Raw genomic sequence first — 12,912 nt, forward strand, 5'->3', positions numbered from 1 at the left:
AGAATTCGTATTCGGTTCGACCAGGAGCGTAAATTCGGCAGACTCTGAATCCTGCAGAAAAAGGCTGAATCATGTATTGGGTGCATCCCTAGAGAAAACCTTCCCTAAGCCCCGCCTCCTGTTCCCCTGCTGATCTGGCTGACTACTTTGTGACTCAAATAAAATGTAACAGTAGTCGCCTGCCTTCAGCCTGCCTCCTCCCAATCCACAATCCCCTGCTGGAACATCCCAGTGCAATGCATTGTGGGTTATGTAGTTCCTGCATGCTGTCTGTAAGCTGGGGAGAAGTTGTTACAATTTGACAATGTTTTAGTCCCTCCTCCCCTGCCGGGATTTCAAATGATGCAGAAAGAGAAGAACAGTTTTGCAGCTGGATTTCAGCATATAAAAATGGTGTTTATTCCTACTTTTTGAAGAGTCACTTACTTTTGCCACAAGCAGATATGTTACATGAAACAAAAATGATTATATTTGGTCATTTGTTTCACAAGGTTTTCTTCTTCTACTTTTAGGACTTGTTTGAAAATCAGATGATGTTCTAGGTCACATTCATATAAAAATATAGAAAATGTTACAGGGTTCACAAACCTTGGAGAACCACTGATATTAGGGGTTTCTGTGTTGTGTGAGGCTTTGGCTCGGAAGCCGAAGTTCCCCTTAACACACATTACCTATTTGTATCTCATTCCCCTACTCCCTTCCCAAACTGTATAGAATAGACCCCCCCAAAAAAAGTCTTATATTAATTGGTGGCCACCTTGTAGCTATGGGCCGTCAAGTCAGGAGATCGTATTCCACTCCTATTTGGCCATTGTTGCCAAAGCTCAAAAGGCAAAGAGAAGCAGCTAAGTTTACTCCGAAGCCCTTCCAACCACATCCCTCTGAGAAACTTGTGTTTTGACTTTTTGCTTTTACGATATCTGTATAACAAACGGCGGCACAGGTAACATTATGGCATTATCCGAATCCAACCACTTACAATAAAAACGTTCCTATCATTCATTGTAAAGTCATCTGCGATTCCATTCACCATTTAGTCTTTCGCTGAGCAGAAAATGTTTGCCAATTATCCCTTTCCCGCGCCTTTATCATTGTAATGCCTTAATGAACTCATTTCCTTTTGTGCGAAGGATTCCCCTTCAGTAAATGGGATGAGCGAGCGGATTGGAACACGATTTTGTGCTGTAATTCAAAGCAGCTGGAGCGCTAACATTTGTCTACTAACTCGATTTCTACCCAAGCTGGGACATTTCCATATCCAGGCCATTATGCCCTTTGCAGTTTTTGGTAGCGGATTCCCAGGAGAACACAAGCCACATTGTTGCAACTAAAAAAATCATATTTTCTGCTAAAGAAGCTTCTGCGGTAATTCAGTTAGGGAATTTCAGCTGCACATAATGGAATCCATGTAGGAGAATGTCCGTTATTTTCATGGAAATCAGATATTTAAACGTATAAGAATCGGTGACGGACCCACGACATGATGTAGGAGCTTTCCTAGAAATGTAGATTTTCTTGGACTCGGGTCTCTGACTTGTAAATGAAATGACTTGGTGTTTGTGCCCCGCGGGCACTGGGAATCCACTTTGTTTTCTGTTTGTTGACTTGGTTTATTAATCAAAGTGGCACGTGTAATAATGATTTGTATGCGCTCCATGGCAGATTTATTCCAGCCGTGTTGTTTTAAACATTGCATTTCCCCATCTGATGGCAAGAAATGAGGTTCATGTTGTTAAGATTGTGTTTGAGATTCGTTGTATTTCCCTTTAAAATGAGGAATAAGCTATGCCGCAGCCTTGCACAATTGCACTTCTTTTGTTATTTCATTTTCTTTTGCACACAAGTTATTATATTGCTATTTATATTATTACAGAGAAAAGGGGAATCATTTAACCATTAAATAAACCCAATAGGGCTGTTCTGCCCCAATAAGGGGTAATTATATCTTAGTTGGGATCAAGTACAGGTACTGTTTTATTATTACAGAGAAAAGGGAATCATTTAACCATTAAATAAACCCAATAGGGCTGTTCTGCCCCCAATAAGGGGTAATTATATCTTAGTTGGGATCAAGTACAGGTACTGTTTTATTATTACAGAGAAAAGGGAATCATTTTTAAAATTTGAACTTTGAATTTTATTAATTGTAGTCTATAGGGGATAGCTTTCCTGTAATTTAGAACTTTCTGCATAATGGGTTTTCAGGTAGGGTTGTCTTCGTTTAATCTCTTTAGTCGGGGCAGGGGGCATGGTGGACAACATTAGGTGCAGGGTGGGTGATGATCAGGGGTTGGCGTGGGTGACATTTTCTGGGCAGGTTAGTGATTTTTAACCCTTTGCCTTTCAATAAAAGGGCCAATTTATGGGCCTTTTAACATCCATAACAAGGAGTTTTCGGGTAACGTGACTTTAAATGTAGGTGCTTCATTATAGTCAGGCTTGCTGATGATGTAGCACTTATGACTTTTGCAGACTTCTGTCTTTCTGTCTGTCTGTCTGTCCGTCCTTAGCCGCAAGGCAGGACAGCTGGTAATGGCAGAAAGGGAAGCAGAGAGAGTGATACCGGAATATATACTCCCCTATGGAAGCCCAGAATGGATTAGGGTTGGCCTATGTTCAGTTTTGAAAGACGAAAAAAAAAACTGCCCAATACCTGACCCATATGTTATGTCTTTTCTTATTCAATCATTGACCCGCCCCCTGACTTCAACCCAATAGAAACATACCAAGTTTGATAAATAACTTTTTTCAGGAAAAAAAAGGCATCTTATTGGTCTACATGTGGGCTAAGGTGACCCAAAAACCAACCTGACAGACATTTGTTCATTGCATTGTCTGATGTTCTTGATCATCAGTTTTGGGATTTCAACCGACTAGTGGACTAGACTAGAATTCATTTTACCATCACAGGAATTCAGCTGAGATATGTAGCTGTCGGCTCAGTGACTACCTATCTAATGATCATCAACAGAAACCTTTTCAGATGAACAAATTATAACTTTAGGCTGCTATTTTGTTTTGCAGAAGCCCGGGAAATTGTGCTAAAGGCGCAAATCTTAGCTGGAGGAAGAGGCAAAGGAACGTTCGACAGCGGGCTGAAAGGTGGCGTCCATTTAACTAAAGAGTAAGTTTCTAATCACCTGACTGTTGTGGTAACGGTAAAGACACATGGAGCTACTCAGTAGCAGCTACTTGTCACAGCTACTAATCGCCAGAAAATCCCCTGCCCTAGACAATACTGAGAATTGCTAAAACACACATAGAGACAATTATCAGTAAATGATCAGCATTGTCTGTTTTAGTAGCTGAGACAAGAAGCTGCTACTAGTAGCTCTGTGTGTCTTCACCCTTTACTCTGCTGATATTAGGCATTATTATAATATCCTTTTTGCACAGTCTACAAACTCTTGCCTGCCCATTGGGGATGGTTTTCCTGCAGAACTTTCCGTATGCCGTTATCACATTCCCACCCACCTTTATGCACTTTTATTCTGCTGGAGAAGCTCTATTAACTGATGGGTTTTTGGAAAAAACATGTTTTCCCATGACAGTATTGCTTTAATAAAAATGTCCCTAAATGTACTTTGCATGTTCATAGCGGGAGGCCGTTGCGTTGTTTTTAAAAACTACTTTTCAATTTTTATTTTATTAGCCCCAACAAGGTAGAAGAACTAACAAAGCAAATGATTGGATATAATCTCACCACAAAACAGACAGTGGCCGGAGGCGTGAAAGTCCACAAGGTGAGTCCCCAGCAGGTTCCCCTATTATCCCCATTCACTGCTCTGTATCCTAAACCCACAGGCAACCTTTGTACGGTATGAGGCCTGTTTTCCACAATGCTCGGGACCTGGGGTTTTCTGGATAAGGGATCTTTCCGTAATTTGGATCTCCATAACTTAAGTCTACTAAAAATCATTTAAATATTAAATAAACCCAATAGGGCTGTTCTGCCCCAATAAGGGGTAATTATATCTTAGTTGGGATCAAGTACAGGTACTGTTTTATTATTACAGAGAAAAGGGAATCATTTAACCATGAAATAAACCCAATAGGGCTGTTCTGCCCCCAATAAGGGGTAATTATATCTTAGTTGGGATCAAGTACAGGTACTGTTTTATTATTACAGAGAAAAGGGAATCATTTAACCATTAAATAAACCCAATAGGGCTGTTCTGCCCCAATAAGGGGTAATTATATCTTAGTTGGGATCAAGTACAGGTACTGTTTTATTATTACAGTGAAAAGGGAATCATTTAACCATGAAATAAACCCAATAGGACTGTTCTGCCCCAAATAAGGGGTAATTATATCTTAGTTGGGATCAAGTACAGGTACTGTTTTATTATTACAGAGAAAAGGGAATCATTTAACCATTAAATAAACCCAATAGGGCTGTTCTGCCCCCAATAAGGGGTAATTATATCTTAGTTGGGATCAAGTACAGGTACTGTTTTATTATTACAGAGAAAAGGGAATCATTTAACCATTAAATAAACCCAATAGGGCTGTTCTGCCCCAATAAGGGGTAATTATATCTTAGTTGGGATCAAGTACAGGTACTGTTTTATTATTACAGTGAAAAGGGAATCATTTAACCATGAAATAAACCCAATAGGACTGTTCTGCCCCAAATAAGGGGTAATTATATCTTAGTTGGGGATCAAGTACAGGTACTGTTTTATTATTACAGAGAAAAGGGAATTATTTAACCATGAAATAAACCCAATAGGGCTGTTCTGCCCCCAATAAGGGGTAATTATATCTTAGTTGGGATCAAGTACAGGTTCTGTTTTATTATTACAGAGAAAAATAATTTTTTTAAAAAAAAATTTGAATTATTTGCTTATAATAGAGTCTGTGGAAGATGGTCTTTCCGTAATTCAGAACTTCCTGGATAATGGATCCCATCCCTGTATATGTGCAGAGCAATAGCTGGTATCAAGCGTGCAGAGGGCACCTTCATATGTTTTTGGACTGGATAAGAGCATCATTGTCATTAGGGGCAAGGGGGTACCCGATTGCTGGACACCCCTAAGGAATTTCATAAGGGCACAGCAGGGCCAATGGGAAAGTTATGTGCGCAAAGAAAAATAGTTTGTACTTTTGCTTTTTCCTTTTACGACTTTTAATACATTTCCCCATAAATCTCTGGATCTCTCTAATAACCGCAGGCAAGAGTTAAGAGTCCCGGACTTAAACTGTCGATATGAACTTTCCCTTTGCCGGAGACGCCGCATATTAGAAATGAACGCCGGTATCATTTTGGCGGCTAATCTGCTGCAGAAGGAAAGTTCCCTTACTGACGGAATTGAGATTAGGTTTGGCTGCTCAGATACAGAAGAATGGGGGGGGGGGGTGAAAGCACAAGTTTTACTGCAATTTCAGAGCTAAAAAGAAAACCCTTAAATCCTACAGTTTAGTAGAAGGTGCTTATTAGCGTTGGCATTAAAAGGAAAGGCGGATAAGAACAAAAGGGTGTTACATTACAGCGGCTCTGCCAAACCTATAATCTGGGGAGACAGCACAGGATTCTGTGTTCCGCACCTTTATCTTCCTGATCAGAAAGTGCATTGTGAGGCGCCATCAAAGCCTCATGGAAAATGACATTTCCAAAATTGGTGATTGTACTGCACTATCAATGGCAAATTATCTTTTTTTTTTATATAATACACATTGTATATATAAAATTAGGTGATTTTGTATAATTACCTGACAATGTTTGTGTTCAGCCAGCACAACAAATTTATAGCCATTCAGAAGAGAGAGAAAATACACTCTGCACAATGCCTCAATAGAGTGCTAGCATCTGCAATGGCAGGGAAATAATTTGTAATATATAGTCGGTATGCCTTTGTGTAAAATTGCTTGAATAATCAGTATTCTTGTTCGATATGTTACCTATTGTGGCTGGGGTTAATAATTCTTTGCTACATGGGTTGTTTCTTTACATTTAGTTACTCACTTAGCTCTTAATATGGAGCTGTTAAGTGTTTCCCATCTTTGGTGTTGGTGGGGTTCTGAGCATAATGGATTTTGTGAGGTTCAGAAGTCCTTATATGAAGTCTATTTAGCCAACATAGGTTGTTTCTTAGTACCAGTATTACTATGAGAGTGTTATTGGGGGCCTTCACTTCTGCTCACTTGCCCCCTGTTTCTGCCCCCAAAATGGACAATGCACTTTTGCTGGGTGGTCATGCTATATAGAGTTAAGGTTCTGGACTGGGATTCAAAATAGGCCCTGGCATTTTATAGTGCACCCCTACCTGCCCAATAGTGACTGTCTCTGGCATCTTAAGGCTGCCATACACAGGACGATTCTAGCTGCCGATATCTGTTCCTTAGACCGGTTCGGCATCTTATCGGCCTGTGTATGGGCACTAAAGACATGCATGCCCGACCGACATCTGGCCTGAAATCGGCCATGTATCGATCGGGCAGGTTTAAAAATTAGTCGGATTGGGGACCGCATTGGCTCGTTGATGCGGTCCCCGAACCGAGGATGCCTATACCCACCATTTTAATCTGATCGTTTGGCCCTGGGGCCAAACGACCGATTTAGCCCAATATCGCCCACCCATAGGTGGGGATATCGAGCGGATCTTAACGTGTATGGCCACCTTTACACCAACCCCTCTACCAGTCTGGGCCTGATGGGAGATTGGCCCAGTGAAGGGTATCCTTCAGTGGGTTTAGTTTTCCTTTAAGGTGGTGTTGGACATTCCCTACGAAGTGCTGTGGCATCTTCATTCTGGCTTTGCAAAGGGAAAGAAGCACACCAGTTGTGTCGGCAATGCCTTTAAATAATTTATTTGCAGAAATGAGCAAAACAGCACAAGCTTTCGGGGGTGACCCCTTCCTTTGCTCATTTCTGCAAATAAATGATTTAAAGGCATTGCCGACACAACTGGTGTGCTTCTTTCCCTTTGCAAAGCTACATGGAGAAAAGGCTCGGGAGCGGCCGTGGAAGTTAAGCACCCTCTGAGAACATGTATGTTATTGGTGTGCTGAAGATTTTTCTTTATGTTGATCTTCATTCTGGCGCCATTGTACTGACCAGTTAAACATATATTGCAAAACTGTACTTGCTTTTTAGGTACTTGGTAAGATTTGCCACTCCGCATATGCTGAATTAAATTGATGTTTTATTCTTTTAAATAAGTTTTCCCTATCCAAGCAACCAAACCTAAATATGCACAAATACAAGACTCCTGTATACATGTTTATTAAACTACTATTGAGAAGGTAATATTTTGCTTTAAGGGGAAACCAGAAAACTTTTTTGGATGGTTTACTGTCCCTTTAAAATATAAAGTTGCCTGCGATGCCTGTGCAATCTGTGCCACAGTAGCGGGGCTTGCGTCTTGCTAAAAATACTTCTTTTATCACCCTTGATATCCAGTAATTAAGTTCTTGCGAGGGATCCGGAATGCCAGCTGATGACTGCAGTTCAGCTTTCCGTGCCCCTTTCGCCGTGCTTCAGCAAAAAAAAAAGCGCATCAAGCGAGCGCCTGTCCTCAGGCAATTAATTAGCCACTTTCCCCGGCTCTTGGCAGCCGTCCATGCACTGAGCTCCTAAAGCAAACGCTTTCCTTTAAATGGGGGGAAAACAAAAGCTATTGGCCGTGGGAGCGGGCTCGTTATGCTCCATGTTTAACGGCACCTATGTGCCACCATTCCGCAGATCTGAGATGATGCTTCATTAGACTCCGGGAGGAGGCGGAACGCGCTCGGTGTTTAATGCGTCTCCGCTTCTCGGAGGTTAAGGCATGCACCTGGCAATGCGACTTCAGAGGAATTTTTTTTTTTTACGTGTGTATGTTTCACCATGGGAAATGCATATTGGATACCTGTAAGGAAGTGTCTGTATCCGAGGCTACTGGCTGGGACAAGGGCCAAACTAAAAAATAGGGGCCAGGTTATCAGAGGAAGAAAGTCTGCTGTAGCTTAGTGATCTACTGAAGGCTATAGCAGCCCTCTATATGTGCAAATACTACTATAGGGATATGGGATCTGTTATCCAGGAAAATCCAAAATTCATCCTTAATGGTAATTTAGTTTCATAAATCCATATTGGTGGCAAAATAATCCTGTTGGGTTTTAGGGGGGAATTCTTGTAGGGGGAATGTAACAATCGCAGGTCCAGCAGCTGTTTGGGGCCTTGGGTTATAAAGGGCCCATGGTGGTCCAGGCTGTCTTACCAGTTTTGAGATGTAGAGAGAGTGTAGGCAAAAGCGGCAGGTGATGGGCCCCAGGAATAAAGAGGGCCCAGTGGGACATTTGCTGTTGTACAGTCTCAGTATATGTAATAGTCCAGCTAGACAACCATGGGGCTTTTTGTGGTTTAGTGTTCTCCAAAATCCCTGATATCTAACCCTATTTTTTTTCATTGTTACATGTAGGATAATGTAGATTATGTTGGCTCGAAGAAGATAACTTCTTATTTATTCAGATATAACAGACGGGTAGTAAGTGTATATGATTTAAATAGAGTGCAAAGTACAAATTGTATTACCATAAAAGAGTTCATGTATCGCATAATATAAATCTTTGATTTTGTAAATGTTATTTGTAAATAAAAAAGGGTAAGGGAAAAGAAGAGAGAGGGACAAAGTGGATAAATGTCAGTCTAAAGCTAGCCACACATGACCAGGTTTGGGTGGGAGTCCATCTAGTCAGAATGATCTGCTGAAACAGCCCTCATCCTATTATTGGACATGTTGGCCCAAAAGAATGGAACAGTAGGAGGTGGTTATACATGTGTATAGCCACTCGTATGTCTGCTCAGCCCTCAATCAGATCATTGGGTAGCATAGACTAGAGTATTTACCACTGTATGGCCAACTTAACCCATGATTAATATTCATTTTGAGTGACTTCAGGAAGTTCTTGGACTGAACGATATATCTTCACCAAGGCATCCCAAATGTTTGATCCATACCCATGTGTCAACCCTCACAGTAGACCTGCTTACATCCTGTTGCATTGCTTTGTTGGCTACAGAGTTTTCAGACCCCTGCCAGTAATTTATGAAACTATCAGTACTTGTTATATGCAGTTACATTTCAGTATTTCCCAAAGTGGCAGATCCCTTATTTCTTTTAATTGTGTAGAAATAATAGTTTAGATTCTAGATGACAATATTCTCTAAAATCTCTAGTTCTGTCCTTTTTCTCTGAAATAGTTGTATGCCTTTGCTAACAGGCTTGTGTTCTCCATATATTTATTTAGGTAATGGTTGCAGAGGCTCTGGACATTTCAAGAGAAACCTACTTGGCTATATTGATGGACCGAGCTTGCAATGGACCTGTTCTAGTTGGGAGTCCTCAAGGAGGAATGGACATTGAAGAAGTGGCAGAGAAAACACCGGAACTTATTTTTAAGGTAAATACAATTCCAATGAGCTCAGTCCAAAGACTGGAGAACAGGTTGCTCCCGATTGTCCTACACAGAAATGAAGTTCCTCTGCACTATACTAAAGACTACTTGCACATTTAGCCGTTTTACCTGGATTAATTGTGTTTAGAGAAAATATACCCAAATCTTTCCACATGTGGTGTTTGACATTCTGGAAAATTGGTCTTTTCCCATCAGAAGTGTATAGTCATTGATGAGTCCTTGGACCTATCAAACTGTATTGTGATCCCATTACAGTAGGAGATATCAGGCTGAATTATCGTGTATGGGAGAAATCTGCCTGCATTTTTGTGTCTGTCCTAGGGATGGGGTCGAGGACAGTAGCTTAAACGACAACTAAATGTGAAAATTAATATGTTTAGAAATTATACACAGAATTTAGTGGGCCATAATAGAGGTTCAACAGCCCTATAACAGGAATGAGCCAAGCCTTCTTAATTGTGCACTGGAGCTCCCCATCTTGGATCTTGTTAAGTCATCTCTTGAGAGTGTCAGGGGCACCGCACATGCTCAGTGTGCTTTGGACTTCAGTTGCGAAGCTAAACTACGGGGTCTTCAAAAGGAAGATATCTTTACTTCTAAAGCACCATGGTGGCCCTGAGCTAGTAAAGAAGCCCAAAACATAATGTGTATTTGTTGGTTCCTACTACTTCATAAAACGTTAGTTCTCCGTTAATGTTTTTAATATACCTGCTCTTGTGGCTTTATAGGGCTGGAATTGGGCAAACTAATTTAGGGGAGTTCCTATGATGTCACCAGTAATATCCTGAAAGTTCTTAGAACATCAGTTGGTCAATGAGACTCATGGGGAAGGATGAATCATTCAGACAATGTGCAAGTTCCGCAACCTTATCTGTCAGTTGGAGGCCCTCTCATTCTCATTTTAGGCTACTTCTCTTGTCAAATAATCATCGGTGGAAAGTTCACCAACATGACATGTTCCTTACATTGTATTTCTGTGTAGGAACACTCTGTATTCGCACTTGCTTTGACTGCAATGCATTTTTCTATTTTTGCAATGTTCCTTTTGCCGTATAATTCACTCTCATTTTTCTCGTTTCATTTTGAAGGTATTGAGTGAAGTACAATACATCTCACGATTAGGCCATAGACTTCTGTGAAGCAGAGCGCAGATATGATGAATTCTATGAATTTTCCCAGAATTATTTCCAATTTGTTCACAAAAACAGGGCTGGCTTTAAAAAAGGAAAGGGCATTTGTGCTGGCCCCTAGCCTCCAAAGGGGCCCCTGGAAAGAAACTGGCTTTGGTAAAGGCACATGTAATTTATAAGCCTTTGTGCTTATTTTTTAGATACTCTAAGGCACAGCTTTATCAAAATGGGAGTATAGAGCTTAATACAGGCATGGGACCTATTATCCAGAATGCTCGGGACCTGGGGTTTCCCAGATAAGGGGTCTGTAATTTGTACAGGTACTGTTTTATTATTACAGAGAAAAGGGAATCATTTAACCATTAAATAAACCCAATAGGGCTGTTCTGCCCCCAATAAGGGGTAATTATATCTTAGTTGGGATCAAGTACAGGTACTGTTTTATTATTACAGAGAAAAGGGAATCATTTAACCATGAAATAAACCCAATAGGGCTGTTCTGCCCCCAATAAGGGGTAATTATATCTTAGTTGGGATCAAGTACAGGTACTGTTTTATTATTACAGAGAAAAGGGAATCATTTTCAATAATTAAAATGATTTGCTTATAATGAAGTGTATGGGGGCTGGCCTTAACATAATTCGGAACTTTCTGGATAACTGGTTTTCAAGATAACAGATCCTATACCTGTACATATAAACTCACCCATGTTCTATTTATTCCTATTGGATTTTTAGAAGCATATTTATCTAATGGTGAGTTCTTACCGTTACCCATTGATTAAATACACTTCTAAAAATCCCATAGGAATGAATAGAACACGGGTGAGACTTTAATGTATTTTGCTCTACCCCTAAATGTAGAGTCCCAATCTGGAACTTGTAGTTGATCAACTACAACCCTTATTCTGGTATCTACAAGCTAATTGTTTAATCTAATCATTGATTTCAGTCTCTATGGATATCGGGCTCCATCTGTGCATAGATTCTTCCAAAGTTCGGGGTCCTGAACTTCCCAAAAATGCCCCGAGACCCCCCCCCCCCTCGGTCTGCAGCCCTGCAAATCAACTGGACATAATCCCACATGCACTGGTATCATTCATATGAAAAATACAAGAATTAGCAGTTGAGTGTTTGTTAGTGCCATCTGCCCGCTAATTAAAAGTGAAACAGCAGTGTCAGATTGTATTGTCAGGCTGCCCGAGATAAGAACTGGCTTGTGGGGGAAATGCTTATTTCAGCGCATGTTGATACAATTACTCGGTACCCTATGGGCGCCTGTTTAGCTCCGATCTGGCGCAGGCTGCCCTACTGCCATACATTCATTAATATTGTTTTTCCATATCGAATTAATCCTGTTTATTATAGTCATGGTTTCATATTCCATTAAATATGTCTCTCTTCAAAGGAGGAAATTGACATCTTTGAAGGCATAAAAGACAGCCAAGCGTTGCGGATGGCGGACAATTTAGGATTTAAAGGACCCCTTCAACAGCAGGTAATGTGGAAATCAACTGTCTAATAAGGTTCATGGTTGCCATCATTCATTTTTTTTTTTTCTTCTGTAACTTACAATTTTATTGAGAAGAAAAGAGAAAGGGCCATTTCATGTACAAGAGCCATCGAGTAGAATGTCTGCAAAGTCATCATAATAGTAAAAGGATGATACAGTGCATACAAAGTGGTGAAACTGAGTTTATAAAGAGGGATAGAGAGGGTAAAGGGGAAGAAATGAAGAGGCAAAAGGTGTGGGGGGGTGGGGTGGGAAGGAACACTGGTCATTCTTAAAGGAGAAGGAAAGGCTAATAAAGAGTTAATCTCAAGCTGCAGGCATACCTTCAGTTCTCTCAATAGTGCCCTTAAGTCTCCCCATATTTCTCCCATTCAGATGATCAGAAGCCTCATGGGAAAAAAAAACGCTGAGCTGTGTAAAGAAAGTTCCCATAATGCCTCACTCCTGCACCAAGACACAGACTGGTGAACATGCTCAGTTTGTTAGACTATGAGTCAGCTTCCTGTTGATTGGCTCAGAGGGGGGAGTGAGTTCTTAGCATTCTTGAGGGAGTGGGGAGCAGAAGAGAGTAGAGAGCTGCATGTCTCTGGCACAGGAAAACGGAGACAACAAATCTTTTGATAGAGGACTGAGTGCAGCGTTTCTGTGAGTGCTTATGGCTGTATTTACTTTTCTGATAAAGCTTACTTAGTTTTTACCTTTCCTTCTCCTTTAAACCACAAACTAACTCATTTAGGAGGGATCGTCTTCTAAATATTTTTCAATAAATCAGTAGTATCAGGGTCTCGCTCATAAGAACACGTCTTCTCTGCCGCCACATTGTTTCCCTTTTAAAAGGATTTCCACCCCAAAATGTTTCTTCATATAATGA

At 40.7% G+C, this 12,912-nt stretch overlaps 1 protein-coding gene across 2 annotated transcripts in view; it reads left to right on the plus strand.

Annotated features, from left to right (window-relative positions):
• The window catches only part of suclg2 (succinate-CoA ligase, GDP-forming, beta subunit), a 139,213-nt gene that overhangs the window by 39,422 nt on the left and 86,879 nt on the right, over nucleotides 1–12,912 (plus strand). Inside the window, 5 exon segments of one of the 2 annotated variants that reach the window (NM_001083347.1) lie at nucleotides 3,025–3,124; nucleotides 3,653–3,743; nucleotides 9,232–9,314; nucleotides 9,317–9,384; nucleotides 11,937–12,026. In NM_001083347.1, coding sequence (NP_001076816.1) covers nucleotides 9,302–9,314; nucleotides 9,317–9,384; nucleotides 11,937–12,026 — 171 coding nt within the window. In that variant the 5' untranslated portion in view covers nucleotides 3,025–3,124; nucleotides 3,653–3,743; nucleotides 9,232–9,301. 2 annotated transcript variants of the gene reach the window in all.

This window comes from Xenopus tropicalis, chromosome 4 (assembly GCF_000004195.4).
Source record: "Xenopus tropicalis strain Nigerian chromosome 4, UCB_Xtro_10.0, whole genome shotgun sequence".
Classification (NCBI taxonomy): Eukaryota; Metazoa; Chordata; class Amphibia; order Anura; family Pipidae; genus Xenopus; species Xenopus tropicalis.